Raw genomic sequence first — 18,285 nt, 5'->3', positions numbered from 1 at the left:
TTTTTCATATGTACCTAAGTTATCGAAATTGGAATTAGGAAACTCGATTTATGATTTTTCAAAATATTTATGTATTTCTCTCATATTATATACAGTAAAAAAGTATACATTCATTTCGTTCATATGAGAAATTAATGAATTAATCACATGCATTTAAGTAACTGAGTGGTCAACATTCCGAAAAAACAGATAAAAATATCTGAAATAAAAAGTGTTTTGAATGTTATAACCAAGAGTTGGAATGACAAAAAATCCTATGTATGTCGTGACGTATTTTGGTAGTTACTGACGGCATGTGTACATTATTTCATTATTTTCGAATTCGAATATATTGGGATTAACCGATGTTGATGGGTAATTTCTAGTTTTCACAATTTTCAGTTCGAAACTCAAAAAGTAACAAGGAACAATACGAAAAAAAAGGATTATTTACATCAATGTCCCTTGAACTCATGCACGTGTAATAATGTGACTCCTCAATTTGAAAAGCGTACACAACCAACCTTAAAATCTTGCGTCGTGGCAAACTTAGACCTTATGTTACAAATTCTTAACGGACGTTGGGTGTGTGGTCACGTTTTTAGCACGTGACAAGGTTAAAAATGTAATTGGATAAATAACAGGAATATCCTAATAAAATTGCTACGATGTAATTGTATCGAAATAACGAAATTAAGAAATAAAATTGGAAACGCGATTTGAGAATTTAGGGTTTTGAAATCTCCAAATTAAATCCTCTCCGTGTAGAAGTAGCGAGTTGATGAGCTGTGGTCGGCATGATGAAGCCCAGTCTTCCGGCAATGCTCGTCGACGACCTTATTGTTTCTGTGGATCGCCGAGCCTAATTCCCCAAATCGCGTTTCCAATTTTTTTTTCTTAATTTCGTTATTTCGATACAATTACATCGTAGCAATTTTATTAGGATATTCCTGCTATTTATCCAATTACATTTTTAACCTTGTCACGTGCTAAAAATGTGACCACACACCCAACGTCCGTCAAGAATTTGTAACAGAAGGTCTAAGTTTGCCACGACGCAGGATTTTAAGGTTGGCTGTGTACGCTTTTCAAATTGTGGGGGCACATTGTTACACGTGCAGGAGTTCAAGGGGCATTGGTGTAAATAATCCAAAAAAATGACAATTATCGACACAAAATGAATTATTTTGCGTTTTTTTAATTATATTTTTTTATATAATTTCCAGGTCTTGATGAGATAAAATTGTATTTTGTAACGTCTGTAGCTTATGGCCATTTTTTTAAAAGGTTCTCTAAATATATAACCATATAAAAACTCAAGTTTTTTCATATTACCAACTTTTGATAAATTTTAAGCAAATGGTTATAAATAAATCATCAAACTCCGAAAATATAAATGGAATGTTAAAGACGTCCAAACAATGTCACGTAATGGTTATTTACTTCAAATTTAAACAATATTGATTATTTGGAAAATCTTCAAATTTTAGTGTTTTTTTTAAATAGAATTAGTATTTTAAAAAATGGGTCAATGACTGCCTTGTAAAAAATCTGAACAATTTTTCTCTTTCCTCTAACTCTCTCTGGTTTTTCAGATCTAGATCTAGATCTAGTTTTTTTTTTCTCTCCCCTGGGGCCGATCTCGGTAGGGACTCCGGTCATTGCTGGGTGTCTTTCGGTCCCGGGGGAGAAGGTGCGACGGAAAGCAACCAGGGTAGAGAAGCAACAACGCAGATTCATGTCATAGCTGTGCGTTGCGGCGTGTTCTCGGCGACAGTGGTTGTGCTACGTGACTCCTCTCAGGCGACGACGTTGCGCGCCTCTCCGGCGACAGTGCTATGTGGCTCTCTGGTGACGGCGCTACGGGGCTTTTCGGCGACGGGGACGGCGTTGTGTGGCTCTTCGACAATGGCGACGGCGTTGTGTGTCTCCTCAGTGACGTCAAGGGTACGGCGTGGTTTTTCGGCGACGGGAGCAGAGTGGCGTGATTCGTCGATAACGCTGTTATGGTTTGGCTCCTCGGTGACGGGGACGGGGCTGCACGACGGCGTGATGGCGTGGCTGTTCCGCGGCGAGGACAGTGAGGCATGGCTTCTCGGTGTTGTGTACCCAACTCTGGTGGCTAGTTTTAATTTTATGTTGGGTTTTTTCAGTTTAAGAATAATTGTGAATGGTATATTTGGTAGCAACATTTTGTTTGCTTTGTTTTGGTATGGAGTCGGATTAGCCGTCGTCCATTATCCCGGTATGGATTTCCTGTTAGATTTTGCTCTATACAGGCTGAAGAGGCATCTTCTTCGTGGTCATCGTACCGAGGTTGAGTGGACCTTTCCATCAACCATTATTGGTTTGTTGAAAGAGCCATATGTGTGCTCGAATATTGTGCTCGTCGTTCTTCTACTTGTCGGAAGCATGCACAAAACGTACGATTATCGGAACTTAATGTTAGGTTCACTTTGACTTAGGTTTGAGGTGTTCCATGTATTAAAGTGTTATTCTCCTGTATGGATGAGTTTTTATATCCAATTTTTAATGGAAACTCCGTGTTATTCCAAAAAAAAAAAAAAGGGTCGCTGAAATTACAAACTTTATTGATGGAGAGATGTTCTCCAACTAAAAAAGTTAATTGTGTAGAGAAAGAACTTAAGTTGTTAAATACATGAATTGTCCAATTGGTCAACCTATAAGCTACAACAACTTCACTCTTAAAAATAGACAATAAATTAAATGTATAAGACAAAAACTGTCGTGATACGATTATTAACAAGATCAGAACTAGAAACCTCGTACATTTTGTCCGCCCATTCACTATATCTATGTTCATGTTTGCATAATTTTTCGCGTATGTTAGTGTAATAAATTTCACATTATTTATGTGTAATTTTTATAAAATTAAAAGTTATCTGTGTCTGTATATCTGTCATCCCCGACCCTTATAAGTTTATCGTTCACCAGGGCCTATAAGAACCACATTATCTATCTACTGCTTTAACTTGTAAATTTTGTGCACACACACCATGGGTCCTATTATATTCTGAAAACTCATTTTATAGTCAATTGATAAAGTTTATCTTATCTATTGGTAATAGTATTTTTTTTTTTTTTTTTTTTTGTGCTTGCTTAAGAGAGAGAGCTGAGTATATCTATTGACTAAAAAGCAACTTTCTTTTCTTTCTTTAAGAAATAAATCTTCCAATTTTATTACGATGATATTGTCACAAAAGCTGATTATTTTATACCAACGTTATCACAAAACACTCAATTTTTGTGACAGCATGGTGATCATCGAACTAGAAGATGTTTTTGTTTAACATATATAGCAATAAAATAAAATAAAAATAAAAAAATTCTCCCAAATTTATAGTTATTAGCAGTAAAAATATTCATTATTTTTTATTTGGTGCGCTTTAATATTCAATTTTAAAAGTTACGGAAAAAATACTTAATTTTAAAAAATTGTTTCTCCATTCGTTACAGTTAGATGCAACTACACGTAAGTACTTGGTAATTTTGAATCTTTGATAACATAAAAATAACAATTTTTTATATTTAAATATTAAAATAAATCAAAACTCTTTCCCCACTCTCTCTCGTGTAAACAATAAAATAAATCAAAACTCTTTCCTCTCTTTCTCTCTTAAACACAAACGCACACGTACACCACCATCATCATCTTCATCTCTGCTTCATCACCACCAATACATTTAAAAAATATGTAAAATAGAATTTAAAATACTTAACAACACCAAACTTGTAGAGAAAAGGAGAGATTGTAGATATTTGTTGCATCCCTCCTTTATCCGAGCAAAAAATAAAAAAAAGGAGAAAAGAAATACACAGCTGTCGATTTCCCTTTTGAAATAAGCATCAATATAAATAGGTATAGGCCTTTTACATTAATTTTTGCATCATTATAAATAATGGGTTAGGCCTTTTACATGGGTCCGTCATTTTGACACCTCCCAAAACACACTCGAAAACGCAACTTCGAAATCGCTATATAAATAAATAAATACAACTTTTTGAAGAAAAAAATCAACTTGGAGTCAAAGGAACGTGCGTGTAATGCCAAAATACTAAATGACAAACTTGCCGTCCAAGGCAACGACCAATGTAGTCTAAATGGTTCCTTGTTTGAATTTTCTTCTCCAAGATCTACATACACTATATATAGCGAGAAAAATTATAGTTTATGATAAAACTTCTTAAACACATACAGAGGGAAGAGCATACAAAATGGAATCTTCAGATAAAACCATGCCAGAATATGACAGAATGAGCGAGCTAAAAGCTTTTGATGACACAAAAGCCGGTGTCAAAGGGCTCGTCGATTCTGGCATTACCAAAATCCCTCGTATCTTTCGCAAGCCAATCGACGAAGATGATAACAACGAGAGAGCGACCCAGATGAGCATTCCGACCATAGACCTCGGAGGCCTCGACAGATCGGACCCAAATCTCCGCAAAGTCATCGTCGAACAAGTCGGAGAGGCGTCGGAGACCTATGGATTTTTCCAAGTGGTCAACCATGGAATCCCTCTGAGTGTTCTCGAGGAGATGAAGAACGGCATGCAGCGATTTTTCGAGCAAGACGACGAGAAGAAGAAAGAGCTCTACACCAGAGACGCCACGAGAAAAGTTGTTTACAACAGCAATTACGATCTTTTCGTTGCTGCTGTGGCTAACTGGAGGGACACATTTTTCACTAGCATGGCTCCAAATCCACCGGACCGGGAAGAACTTCCCGAGGTTTGCAGGTACTACAAACCAAGGATTTAAATGTAGATTTCTGATGATTTAAATTTCCAAAACTTCATCGATTTCACTGGGTTTCCAAAAAATAAAATTTCCCGAAAGTCGGCTAGTTTTCGCTGGAATTTTGGTTTTTATCAAAATTTTGACGATCTTCTATAACGATACAATTTCCTTTAGAGTGGGAATATCTACCAACAAAAAAAAAAATGAAAAATCGGCTATGTTTCAAAGTAGAACTATTACATTTTCTGATTATTCCAATCTTTCGAGTTACTTTCTCCAAAAGGATTATCCTTAAGCTGCTAACTATGCGATTGAAATTCTAGGGATGAGATCATTTCTTACACCAAGGAAGTGATCGGGTTAGGGACTACCTTATTCGGGCTGTTGTCCGAGGCTCTAGGGTTAGACCGGGACCACCTAAAGAACATGGAATGCGCCGACGGGATTCAGTTCGCTGGCCATTATTACCCGGCGTGTCCTGAGCCGGAGATGGCAATCGGAACACCCAAACACTCCGACAATGACTTCCTCACTGTCTTACTTCAAGATCATATTGGAGCTTTGCAAATATTGCGTGAAAATCTGTGGTTTGATGTTCCACCAGTCCACGGAGCTTTAGTTGTCAACATTGGAGATCTACTACAGGCAAGTCTTTCGCTTCTTTTTTTTTTTCTTCTCTAATATGCCAAGATAACAGAGAAAATGCCCAGGAAATTTGGAACAAGAATAATTTGGGTTGGATTGTAAATTTTGCAGCTTATGACAAACGATAGATTCAAAAGCGTGAAACACAGAGTGGTTGCGAGACAAGTTGGACCGAGAGTGTCTGTGGGTTGCTTTTTCAGAACTGGTTCGGAGAAATCTTCTAGATTGTACGGGCCTATTAAGGAGCTTTTATCAGAAGAAAACCCTGCAATTTACAGAGAAACTACAGTTCACGAATATGTTTCGCTAGGCACTAAATTTGAATACCTTAATCCCTTAGAAAGGCTAAAACTGTGATCTACCACTTGATGGCTTATAGTTTACTCAAGTCTGGTAGTGATGAGGACATCTCAAGCATCAATGTGAAGAAAGGCCAATGCACTCATCAAAAAAATTGGATTTTTTTTTTACTTGTTTTGTAACCTCTAGCTTTTAATTTTTATTACTTGGTGGTTTTTATTTTTTTAGAGGTTATGGTTATTTATTTTTGTGGTCATGTTTTTTTCATTCATTTGGTTTTATAACCATTGAATTAGAATATGTAAGGTTTATGTCTAGAGGTTATTATCTAAACTATATATATATATATATATATATATATATATATGTGTGTGTGTGTGTGTGTAAGCTCTAGTATGGGCATCTTGGAAGATATATGAAAAAAGTGTATTTGTCTGTTTAGTGAGGATTCTCTTAGTCTAGAACTTATCAAGAATTTGTGCTCAAAATTCTTGTGGCGTTCGTCCGATTTATCGACGGGAATTCCGCAACCCATCGTGGCATCATTCGATCCATCCTAATTCGAAGGTTTCGAGCACGAAAGCTTTGTCTATATCACAACCTTCCGATAGACTGTCCGCTCAAATTGAACTCTGACGAATTCACATCAGGTGGTATCAGAGCCAATTTCTATCAAAGATTATATATCCTAGAATACCTCTTCTCCACGAAAAAAAGAAAAAGAAAAAAAAACCAAAAAAAGAAAAAGAAAAAAAACAAAAGAAGAAAAAAAAATGTCTTACGATGGAAACAACAACGACATGCCGAGGAATTTTGAATTGCTACAAGGTTTGATTGAAGATATGAATAGGAGATTCACCATCCTCGAAGAAGCCATACTACGATCTCCCGCACCACCACAAGTTCCACCACCGCAACTTCCACCACCACGAAGTCCTAACCCACCGGCCGCGAGAAGACAACCAAGGTATGCACTCCGTCAATATCCCGACGAGTCCGAGAGCGATGACCAAGGCGAATACCGACTCCATCGACAAGACTATCAACGTCGAAGACATCGGCGAATACAATCGCCACACCAAAATGGCGTCCAAGACGATGAACGGGGGTCGGAAAGAAGTTACGGCCGATATCGAAATCACAATCGAGATGAACTAGCCAACGTCCGAATGAAGGTTCCTCCCTTCTATGGGAAAAATGATCCCGAAGCCTATCTTGATTGGGAGAGAAAAGTCGATATGATTTTTGGCGATCGACGTTGTTCCGAGGTAAGCAAAGTCAAACTCGCGTCCCTTGAGTTTTATGACTATGCTTTGGTATGGTGGGATCAAATGGTATTAAATAGAAGAAAAAATCGCGAACCCGCCATCGACACATGGGAGCAAATGAAGTCAATCATGAGGAAAAGATTTGTGTCAAGCCATTACCACCGAGGAATTTATATCAAACTTCAACGACTCAACCAAGGAAGCCGAAGTGTGGAAGAATACTACCAAGAGATGGAAATGTTGATGAGCCGCGCCGACATAGAGGAAGACCGAGAACAAACAATGGCTCGATTTCTAGCCGGGCTCAATATCGACATCGCCAACGAAGTAGAGCTCCACCACTACGTAGAGCTTGAAGAAATGGTCCACATGGCAAATACCATTGAGAAAAAATTAAGAAGAGGAAGCAATCGATCCTTCAAGACCGCCGAAAAGACTCCTTGGAAGATGCCCTACCAACAACAAGAAGATAAAGGATCAAGCTCCTCAAAAATAGTGGTTCCACCATCGTCCACGCCACTCACTCATGATGTTCAAGACAAGACCGGCATCGAAACGTCAAGAAATAGTGACATAAGGTGTTTCAAATGCCAAGGGCGAGGGCACATCGCTAGTCAATGGCCAAACAAGCGCACCATGTTCTTGACGGAAAATGGAGAGTACACCACCGATGAAGAGTCGACGGAAGAACAAGAAGAGAACGAAGACAACCTGGCCAATGACATCCCAAAAAGTCTCACACTTGTGAATCGTCGGTCCTTAAGTGTGCTCGCTAAGGAAGATGACGACGCTCAACGAAAAACAATCTTCCAAACACGGTGCTTCATCAAGGACAAGGAATGTAGTTTGATCATTGATAGTGGTAGTTGTACCAACGTGGCTAGTACTACCTTGGTCGACAAGCTTGATTTATCGATGACCAACCACCCACGACCATACAAGCTCCATTGGCTCAACGATAATGGAGGTGTGAAAGTTGTTCAACAAGTTGTCGTTCCATTTAAAATCGGAATATATGAAGACAAGGTTCTTTGCGACGTGGTTCCAATGAAGGCCGGATATTTACTACTCGGACGGCCATGGCAATTCGACCGGAAGGTATCTCACAACGGCTTCACCAACAAGTACACTTTCCGCCACAACCACCGCGACATCACTTTGTCACCACTTTCTCCAAAAGAAATTTTCAAAGACCAACAACAAATGTGCCAAGAAAGTGAGGTAATAATAAAAAATAAATAAAGGAAAAGACAATTTGATTTGAGGGCAAATCCTTCTCAACCCGGAGGGAATGATGAGGACATCTCAAGCATCAATGTGAAGAAAGGCCAATGCACTCATCAAAAAATTTGGATTTTTTTTTACTTGTTTTGTAACCTCTAGCTTTTAATTTTTATTACTTGGTGGTTTTTATTTTCTTAGAGGTTATGGTTATTTATTTTTGTGGTCATGTTTTTTTCATTCATTTGGTTTTATAACCATTGAATTAGAATATGTAAGGTTAGTGTCTAGAGGTTATTATCTAGACTATATATATATATATATGTGTGTGTGTGTGTGTGTGTGTGTGTGTGTGTGTGTGTGTGTGTGTGTGTGTGTGTGTGTGTAAGCTCTAGTATGGGCATCTTGGAAGATATATGAAAAAAGTGTGTTTGTCTGTTTAGTGAGGATTCTCTTAGTCTAGAACTTATCAAGAATTTGTGCTCAAAATTCTTGTGGCGTTCGTCCGATTTATCGACGGGAATTCCGCAACCCATCGTGACATCATTCGATCCATCCTAATTCGAAGGTTTCGAGCACGAAAGCTTTGTCTATATCACAACCTTCCGATAGACGGTCCGCTCAAATTGAACTCCGACGAATTCACATCAGGTAGTGAACATTATATTAATAAGGTGTGTGTGTGTATGTATGTTGTTATATCCTCGTTTGGTTTATGAGTTTTTATCTAGGGTCCAGTGGCTATATAGTCATACGAAACGTTGGAAATTTTCAATAGTCAACGTTTCGTTAATTTTTTGTAAATAGCCACGTAAATTTATTTACGCTATCAAAAACACCAAAAACGCAAAGTAAATTTCTACTAAATATGCATAAATAATGTAGGCTACGTCATATTTTTTATTATTTACGAAACATTTACAAAATGTTGGCTAGAACGCAAATGCTTATGCTTCTGTGGCTTATATCGTTAAATTTCTGTTTATTTATTTAATATCCAGTTGAGTCAATAAAATGATGCTCCCATCATTTGTGTTCGGGTAATACTATGTTTAATCAGGATATTTATTTCTATGCTACATTACGTTACAAGAATGTGTAAATTTGTACACACGAATGTGTGCAGAAAAATCGGTAAAACCACATTTTACCGAGCACCTAAGATTAGTTTATGAAGCACATAAAAAAATGTCAAGAAAGATATCCGGTATTATTTGATCAAATACCTACTAAAAAACCAAATGAATATGGTATTAGCAAGATAACTAAGCAAGTACTTAAACTGCTAGTACAATTTAGCCCATGTCATAAAATACAATTTACCAAGAAGAAACACAATTACCAGCTTTTGAATTTTCTAGTTCAAAACTTAAAAATAAGAGGAATTCTAGGGCAAAACCGATCAAGTTATCCACACAAAAAATAACTATTTTGTGATATTTTTTATTGATATTTTGTAAGATCTGCGATTCACTGCCATTTTTGTTAATAGCGAGATAGTATGATAATTGTCAACATCATAACTAGAAACCTCGTACATTTTGGAATACCTTCGCTGTTTTTATGTTCACGTTTGCGTTATTTATCACGTATGTTAGTGTAAGGAATTTCACAATATTAATGTGTAAATTTTTGTAAAATAAAACTATATCTATTCCTGTATGTTTATGTTAAGAGACATGTTATAATTTCTCATTCACCACAGGCTACAAGAACCACGGCATCTACAGCTTAGACCCAGTTGGTAAATTTTGTATTAATTATAGTAAAAACGATCTAATTAACTGCTATAGATAGGCCTGCGACTTGTTAATGTTGACTCATTAATATTCTGAAAACTAATTTTATAATAAACTGTTTTTGAAATATCCATTGGTAATTCATGGAGTATTATATCTATTGATCTAATTCACGTGCTTTCCATGAATAAGGAACGATAGGTGATCCGATCATCGGAGGCTCACGCTGACATTGACCCGATGGTTCACAATGACCCGTTGGTACTGTAAACGTTTCCACAAACTCTTCATATTCTTCTGCATTGGCGAATTCTTCAAATTCTTCACCTCTACCATTGTTATCTCCATCATATCCGTCACTATTCTCTTCATCACCTTCGTCACCTTCGTTTTCATCACCTTCGCCACCTTCGTATTCATCACCTTCGTCACTATTGTGTCCATCATATTCATCACTGTTGTGATTACAATCTCTATCACGCCTGTATACTTCGTCACCGTTTTCGGCACCCTTGTACTCGTTAAACAAGTCCTCGTCACAGCCACCGTCTTTGTTTTCAATTATATGATCATTTTTTCGATCCTCGATAACAAGAGTATTCCGTCTCTTCTTTGGTTCATTGCGAGACACCCTTCCAACTTCCACATATTTCCCTTTATATACTCCTCGATACGCAATAGGTGCAATGATCTATTTCGGTACCAAACTTATACAAAGTGGAAATCTATTACGATATTTGTGCTTCATAAAATGCGAAACATCACCATTGTCCTTCAATACGGTAGGACCCAACGGAATTGTACCGATTGTGTATGGGACTTCGAGTTTTAAGTCGAATGCGAATCTGTCTAACTCGAACTTCTCGTATAAAAATCTACTAACTCCGTGTATGTTACCTCTTTCGGAACTACGAATGCACGCGTATCTGCATTGGTGAAAACCCATTAGTGTCATTCCTTCTCCCAAGTGCCGTTAACCATGACAAAAACTGCAAAAAAACAGTCAAACTATGCAAAATTAGCTTATCTATCGTACATCATCGTACAACATCGTACAGAGTTGTATCGTACAGTATCGTATAACATCGTACAGAATCGTACAACATCGTACAGAATCGTACAGCATCGTACAGAGCGTAATTTTTTTTTCTAAATTTCATCGTACAAAAAAGTTAAATCCCATCCTACCATATCGTATAACATCGTACAAAAAAGTTAAAACTCAGATTTTGGACTATGTTTTCAGATCTGATCGATTTTTATTGCTACATTCTATCATATACAATCATAAACTTTGTAAAAATGATTAAGTTAGTGATCTTACCCATGATTCTTTTGAAACCCGCTTAAGTAGAGATGATTTGAGTGTGATTGAAATGATAAAAATGAAGAGTGAGAGATGATAGGGTTCACAGGAGTATTTTTGTCCGATTTTAGGTCAAAAGTCCATTTTTAGATATTTCTCAAAATTAAGATCTAATCTTGATATTAATTCAATTATTAAGCGCAATTAATGAAATTTCTCTTTTCTTTTAAGGTCGTATGGGTAGATGATTCAGTGTTTAACTGTGAAATTTTGTCGAAATAAAGTAGTCTATGAAAAGCTGACGAAAAAGATTTATCATATATAATAAACAATAATGGAGAAAAAAAAATACAAAAAGATATTTTTTAAAGTATGTGTGATATTATATGAAGCTCGGTTTATGAGTTGAGATTGTCAAAATTTTATTTTTTATGTGTATCTCTAATCTGCAGGATAAAAGTACCCTTAGTAACATGTTATTTATAATTGCTTTTTAGTTCATTGTTGCCGAGTTTTTTTTTTTTTCTAATTCATTACATTTTTTAACTATTATGTTTCAGGCAATTCAAGATTTTTTTTTTCAACTATCAGATAACAATACTGAAATTTGATGCAGTTTGTCACCGCATTGCTGCAGCTGACTGCCAAAAAAATGCGGCCAGCTGCGGTGACTAACTACAAAATAAAAGAGAAATAAATAAATTTCAAAATTAAAACTTGTGGCGATTCAAATTAATTTTCTTTTGCTTATCCAATTAGTCTAAAAGTATCATTTTTCAATAGAATAATTCTGTCAACTCTACTTTACTGATCATCCTACATAATTAACATATCCTGTAGTTCATATAAAATATGCCGAGTAAATGACTAATAACTTCGTAATAATGCCTCATTGTATTTATTAAAAACAAAATTGCTCCATTATAAATTGTAAAAATTCCATACCGACACCACTACGGAAAGGGTACCAAATTATGGCCCCAAATAAAGTAGTTGAGTGACAATAATTCGTAAAGTTATTCTGGAATAAATTAAAAAGTTATTCGTTTTTTTCAATATGTTTTTAGTTCATACTGTACAAGTCTTTCCTGAAATATTAATCATGTAAATCATTAACAATATTAGATTTATGATTTACAGGACTGTTAATTATTTTGGGGTGAAATTTTTATATCGGTGTATAGAAAGTAACGAGGAAAAAGGAAAATATGAATAGATACCAAACAAAGAAAAAGAACGTTGAAAAAAGTAATAACCCAACACCACTGAAAATTTAACGATTCAGATCACAAACCACTCCGAAAAAACTTTTGAAAGCAACAATGGCAGAGACGTTCCTAAGTCCTGTGATTGAGAAACTGATTGAGCTTCTGATCGACGAAGTCAAGTCGTTGAAAGGAGTTCGCAAGCAAGTCAACAGCCTTCAGAAGGAGTTGGAGATCTTGGAGCCTCTTCTCCGTGACGCCGAAGCCAAGTCTGCCAAAGGAGAGTTCAGCGACGCCACGGATGTGTGGCTGAGACAGCTCAGAGACGAAGCCGAGCGCATCGAAGACGTCATCGACGAATACACTTATTACGCCGAGCACCGCCGTCAAAGTGAAGTCGGTTTCATCGGCTCTCTGCGCAAGCCAGCTCACATCGTTACGACCCTGAAAACACGGCATCACTTAGCCTCCGAGATTCAAGAAATTGAAGATTCATTGCAAAAAATCAAAGACAGTGGTCTGAAGTACGGGCTGAGACCCTTCGAGCAAGGCGGATCAAGTGGCGGGGAAGGGAATTCACGCGTCGATCCTCGCATTGGTTCGCTCTTTCTTGAAGACAATGAGCTTGTTGGCATTGGATCTGTGTCGGCGGAGCTGGTCACTACTTTGGTGGAAGGTTCGTCTGAGCGTACGGTGGTTTCATTTGTGGGAGAAGGTGGGATCGGAAAAACTACTCTCGCCAAGAAAGTATACAACGATGTTAAAGAAAAAGGATGCTTTGACATTCATGTTTGGATCACTGTGTCCCAATCCTACGACATCAACAAGATTCTCAAGATGCTAATGGCTGAGATCTGCTCATCTGGGGGAGAAATGGCCAGCGTTGAACAAGCGCTCACTCTCTTGAGAAGCTCTCTAGTGGCAAAGAGGTACGTGATCGTTTTTGACGATGTTTGGCAAACTGATTTCTGGAGTGTCATAAAACATGCTTTTCCTTGTACTAGCAATGGTAGTAGGATTCTCGTCACGACTCGTAATTCTAAAGTCGTAGATTCCTATAAGTCAGAATCATGGGAAATATTTGTCAAAGCGATGAAGACTTGGTCTACAGAGCAAGCGTGGGAGCTATTTTGTAGAAAAGCATTTCCACTCTCAGGTTGTCCACCCGAGTTGGAAAATTTGTCTCTTGAAATATTAAGTAAATGCCAAGGATTGCCACTTGCTGTTGTTGCTGTCGCTGGTTTGTTGTCGACAAAGAATCTTTGCAAAGTAGAATGGAAAAGAGTACTCGACAATCTCAATTGTGAATTTGAAGAACAACGTGCGCTCTCGAGTGTTTCAAAAGTTCTCTCGCTCAGCTATCATGATTTGTCGTACCATCTTAAATTGTGCTTCTTGTACTTCGGTGCTTTCCCAGAAGACTTTTTCATTGAGGAAAAAAGACTATGTAAAATTTGGGTTGCCGAAGGCTTCATTGAGTCGAGAAAAGACAAATCGTTGGAACAAATCGCTGGCGAGTACATGACAGAGCTTATCAGTAGAAACTTGGTTTCATTTGAGTTGCAATTTGGAACTGACAAAAGGTGCAAAGTGCATGATTTGATACGAGACGTAATCCAAAAGAGAGCTAGTAATTTGGGTTTTTATCAATTATTTGAGAAAAATAAGCCGAGTTTTGAAAAGAAGGGTCGGCGTTTGATAATTCACAACACTACAGAGAATGTTTTAGAAAGTGTTTGTGATATGAAGATTCGCTCGGCTGTTCTTGTTAACACTAGTGACGTATCAGATTCTTTTGTAGTTGGTCTATTCAAAAAATGTAAATTGTTGAAGGTTGTTGATTTTCAAGGTGCTCCAGTTGATAATGTGTCAGATATAGGGTATCTGTTACACCTTAAATACCTAAATCTGTGTGCCTCAAAAGTCAAGACTCTCCCGAAGTCCATCGGAAAGCTACATAATCTGCAAACACTGGATGTCAATTATACTCGAGTGCTGGAGTTGCCACGTGAGATCAACAAACTGCATAAATTGCGTCATCTTTATTGTGGCTTTTTGGACCGTGAAATAAAATATAGTGTCAAATCATTTGTTGGTGTGAGGATGCATGAAGGGATTGGAAATTTGGAAGAGTTACAAACACTAGCTAGAGTGGAAGGTGAAGTTGGTTTCATGAAAGAGCTACGAAGGCTGAGTAAACTGAAACTTTTTGGCATTTCAAAAGTGGGTGCAGAGATGTGTAAAGTCCTTTGTGAGTCTATTGAAAAAATGAAAGATCTTGAAGAGTTATTTCTAACCTCAATCAACAATAACGAGGTGTTAAATTTAAACTGCATTTCGTCTCCTCCTCTTTGTTTGCGATCTCTCCATCTGAATTGTCGACTACAGCAACTGCCGAATTGGATTTCTGAGCTTCAGAATTTGCTCGGTCTTCGGTTATGTTTCTCGAGGTTAGTCGACGAGCCGCTGAAATGCCTCAAAGGTTTGCCCAATTTGGAATACCTTCATATGTATAAGACATACGAAGGAGAGGAATTGTTGTTTGAGGAAGGCGGTTTTCAAAAGCTGAAGACACTTCGTTTAAGGAGTTTAAAAGGGATAAAGGTGATTAAGTTTGAAAGAGGAGCACTTCCTCTTCTCGAGGAGTTAGACATCGGACCTTCCCCACTGATGAAGGAAATTCAAGGCAGTCTTCAACACCTAACAAAACTTAAATCCCTTAGAGTTTTTGATATGCCAAAGGAATTTGTGAAGGCTCTACAACCCGACGGAGGCTCTGAGAACTGCAAGATTCAGCACATATCTTCCGTCACTTTTTGGTATGACAAAGGCAAAGGGTTTTATTATGATTCTTACAAACTTGGTAGCACAGAGCTTTTGAAACTTCTAGAGGAACAACAATGACGTAGGCAACGTTTCAATATATTGAAATTTCAATTTGCTTGAAATGAATTGGACGTCATCGCAGATCACATCGTTATGAGGTATCCAAATTATTTTTCCTCAACTTCATGTATGCCTTAATTATTTACATTTCACGATTCAAGCACTTGCATAATAACAGATCGAATAAAAGCCAGTTTCAACACCCCAATGAAAAGAATTAACATTTGACACTGCTCTCATTTCTATTTGTTTCTTTTCTTGTAAATATTTAGACAGCTGCGTGATTAAGTTAATTTCATACTCAATTTTTCGTTTTAATATATTCTTTCACTTGACACTACTTCTTTTTGGAACTTGTTTTTAATTTTCCTCAAACTTTTTTTCACCAGGGAGCATGGAATGCTTAACGTTGGGCGTTTCTGATCAATGCGTGTTTGATTATTTATTCTCAAATTGAAACAATGTGTGTTTGATTATTTATTCTATCAGTGTTGTAGCTTGAGATGGTATTTGTCTATGTTTTTTGTGATGCCAAGATGAACTTGAAGATTAAGTAATTTTTCAGTAATGATATTTCAAGGTACTTTTTCCTCTCTCGAGATTTTCCCATTGGGTTTGCTCTTGAGAGGTTTTAACGAGACCACCTTTTTTAAAAAAAAAATGTTTTTTTTTCCTTCTCATTCTATATTGGTTTTAAGACCTGAAAAATATACAGATATAAACCAACATCAAAAAATGGAGATCACCTGCAAATTGGGTTCTCTCATATTGATATATGTCTTGATTAAAACTTCAGTCGTATACCATTTCGCTTATAGGAAAGCATTAGATATTTTATGTTCCTCTGATGCTTACAGAATTGTTCTTTTTTTTTTTAAACTATGTCAATAGTGCACCTGAATATATATACTTCGTAAAAAAAAATATATGTTATATGAAGTTCATAATAATTTGTACTTACTTGTGTGCTTTTCCATTCAAGTTTCTCATTATAACTGAAATTCTGATTAGTCGCAAAGACAAGATGTCGCACACAATGTGTTGACAATGTGTCCGACAACTTGCTTGAACACAGATTATGGATAAACAACAAACAGTGCAGTAAATAAACGACACACAATATGGTTACCCAGTTCGGTGCAACATCACCTACGTCTGGGGGCACTCTGCCAGTGGAAAGGATTTCACTATCTTGTAGTCAATAGTACACACAAGGTTTATATCTGATTACAATCAACAAATCAATAAAACCTAGAGACTATTACCACCAGTGATCACCTAGTCAGGGACTCCCCCTGAATTTGAGCTCCGTCTCAATTCCACCCTTCGAGCAACCGCCTGGCTCGGATGACCTTCAGTCTTCAACAGTTCGTGAACCTTCAATCACGAGAACACAAAACCCAAATCTCACAAACACTCAATCTTTTCTGGAATAGTGTTTGAGGAATTACACCGCTCATATCAATACACAAAGCCTCCCAATCCGCCGGTCTTGCACGTCTAGGAGCTCTAGGTGTTTTGATAAAGCGTCAAGGCTGCTAAGGGAGAGCGCATGGCTTTTATAGCAGCTGAACAATCCTGGAAGGTATCTCGGGTTTCCTTACCCGGCCTCAAGCGAATATCCTAAAGTAAAGACTCCATCAAGGTGAATATTACTCCATCAAGGTGAATATTCGTGCAATGAAGATAGCAGCGAAGGATATCTAGCAATGAAAGCTCCAGCGAGGCAGATATCTTATAATGAAGACAGCAGCGAGGCAATAACTCAGCAATAAGTCACCAGCGAAGCAATCTGTCAAAACTGGAAACTTGCCTGAAATACTGTCTGCACACACGAGGAAAGATGTCAATCCAGAAGACGAAACATAACACCCGACATCTTTCCATACCACTTGCACTAAAAAATAAAGCCAACAAAACAACGTAACAACAATCTCCCCCTTTGGCTATTTTTTAGGCAAGCACTTCCAGGACCAGTTCTCATACAAGCGTTATAACCAGAAAGAGAGTCAAAATAAATGACCTCATGACGCCTCTCCCCCTGATTGCCTCAAAAAGATACCAAAGGCAAGGATCGACCAACACAGAGGGAGGAAAAACAGCCTGAAAAGGTAATGAGAACAGAACAAATAGACATCAACCAGAGTGATCAGAGACATTGTTGGCAAGAGAACTTTGAGAATCGCTGCTGACATCATCTTCTGATTCTCGTTCATTAGGACACGCAGATGGACTTGGTTGAGAAGTGGAAGCATCATTCGTGGCAGAAGGGAGAGTCATCACAGAAATAAGACGCTCACACGCAGTCTTTCTTCGAGAGGAGATAGCAATAACTTCCTTAAGAGCAGCAACTTCTTCCATCAAACCCTTGAGAATATCGCTCTTGGCACTTTCTGACAGGGGAGCCACTTTGATGGTACCACCAAGCGAGACAGATGTTGCGACAGAAGGCATGACAAGATCCCTGGCATGTTTCCCTTCAAACAACTTAGGACTGAAAGAGAGTTCACTGGGAGGTTTACCTGCAACATCGTCACCCCTGAGCAGATCCTTCTTCTGAGTTACCAACAAGCCAGACAGGAGCGAAGGGAAGCCAATAGGAAGCTTCACTGCATAGGACTTAGCATGCTTCGCCAGGTGGCTGAAAACAAACTCCCCAAAGTCGAAGGACGCCCGAGTACCAATCTGATAGATGAGGCATGCCAGGTCGGAGTTGATACTGGAGCCGTGAGAGGAAGGGGCCCAATTCGCAATCCCAATTCTGTACAAAACAGAATACTTCACCGAGAGATCTGAGGAAGGCAGAGAACCCTTGGTGGGCCAAGTCTTCTTATCATCGTTAGTGAGCTCTTTGGCAACCTCATCCAAGGAAGGAAGCCGATCAGCAGTGACAATTTTTCCTCTACCCAGAAACTCGTTGATGGCAGTGGACGATATATCAAAGCAATGGCCACGAACATAGACTTTCCCAAACTCAG

At 37.9% G+C, this 18,285-nt stretch overlaps 3 protein-coding genes across 3 annotated transcripts; all 3 read left to right on the top strand.

The window, feature by feature from the left end:
* The first annotated feature begins 4,152 nt into the window (after positions 1 to 4,152).
* LOC149397800 (1-aminocyclopropane-1-carboxylate oxidase homolog 2-like) lies at positions 4,153 to 5,999 on the top strand. The gene is made up of 3 exons (XM_089614979.1): positions 4,153 to 4,736; positions 5,061 to 5,382; positions 5,494 to 5,999. Exons 1-3 carry the CDS (start codon positions 4,216 to 4,218, stop codon positions 5,737 to 5,739), a joined length of 1,089 nt encoding a protein of 362 aa, XP_089471105.1. The 5' UTR covers positions 4,153 to 4,215; the 3' UTR covers positions 5,740 to 5,999.
* Positions 6,000 to 6,851: 852 nt separating this feature from the next.
* Positions 6,852 to 9,906, top strand: LOC149397799 (uncharacterized). The gene is made up of 2 exons (XM_089614360.1): positions 6,852 to 8,171; positions 9,877 to 9,906. Exons 1-2 carry the CDS (start codon positions 6,852 to 6,854, stop codon positions 9,904 to 9,906), a joined length of 1,350 nt encoding a protein of 449 aa, XP_089470486.1.
* Positions 9,907 to 11,823: 1,917 nt separating this feature from the next.
* LOC149397798 (disease resistance protein RPM1-like) lies at positions 11,824 to 15,941 on the top strand. Its single transcript, XM_089614975.1, has 2 exons — positions 11,824 to 15,405; positions 15,697 to 15,941. Exon 1 carries the CDS (start codon positions 12,539 to 12,541, stop codon positions 15,323 to 15,325), a length of 2,787 nt encoding a protein of 928 aa, XP_089471101.1. The 5' UTR covers positions 11,824 to 12,538; the 3' UTR covers positions 15,326 to 15,405; positions 15,697 to 15,941.
* The last annotated feature ends 2,344 nt before the right edge of the window (positions 15,942 to 18,285 follow it).

The sequence above is a fragment of the Urtica dioica genome, chromosome 5 (assembly GCF_054948205.1).
Source record: "Urtica dioica subsp. dioica isolate 48M chromosome 5, U.dioica_male_clone48M_v1_H2, whole genome shotgun sequence".
Lineage (NCBI taxonomy): Eukaryota > Viridiplantae > Streptophyta > Magnoliopsida > Rosales > Urticaceae > Urtica > Urtica dioica.
This window is presented reverse-complemented; position numbering and strand designations above follow the sequence as displayed.

Bases quoted from the DNA above. Each gene is read 5' to 3' on its own strand.
- LOC149397800 (XM_089614979.1), top strand. From the start codon at position 4,216: ATGGAATCTTCAGATAAAACCATGCCAGAATATGACAGAATGAGCGAG. The intron at 4,737-5,060 runs GTACTACAAACC...TTGAAATTCTAG, and splicing joins GAACTTCCCGAGGTTTGCAG to GGATGAGATCATTTCTTACA. The intron at 5,383-5,493 runs GCAAGTCTTTCG...TAAATTTTGCAG, and splicing joins ACATTGGAGATCTACTACAG to CTTATGACAAACGATAGATT.
- LOC149397799 (XM_089614360.1), top strand. From the start codon at position 6,852: ATGAAGGTTCCTCCCTTCTATGGGAAAAATGATCCCGAAGCCTATCTT. The intron at 8,172-9,876 runs GTAATAATAAAA...CATTCACCACAG, and splicing joins AAATGTGCCAAGAAAGTGAG to GCTACAAGAACCACGGCATC.
- LOC149397798 (XM_089614975.1), top strand. From the start codon at position 12,539: ATGGCAGAGACGTTCCTAAGTCCTGTGATTGAGAAACTGATTGAGCTT.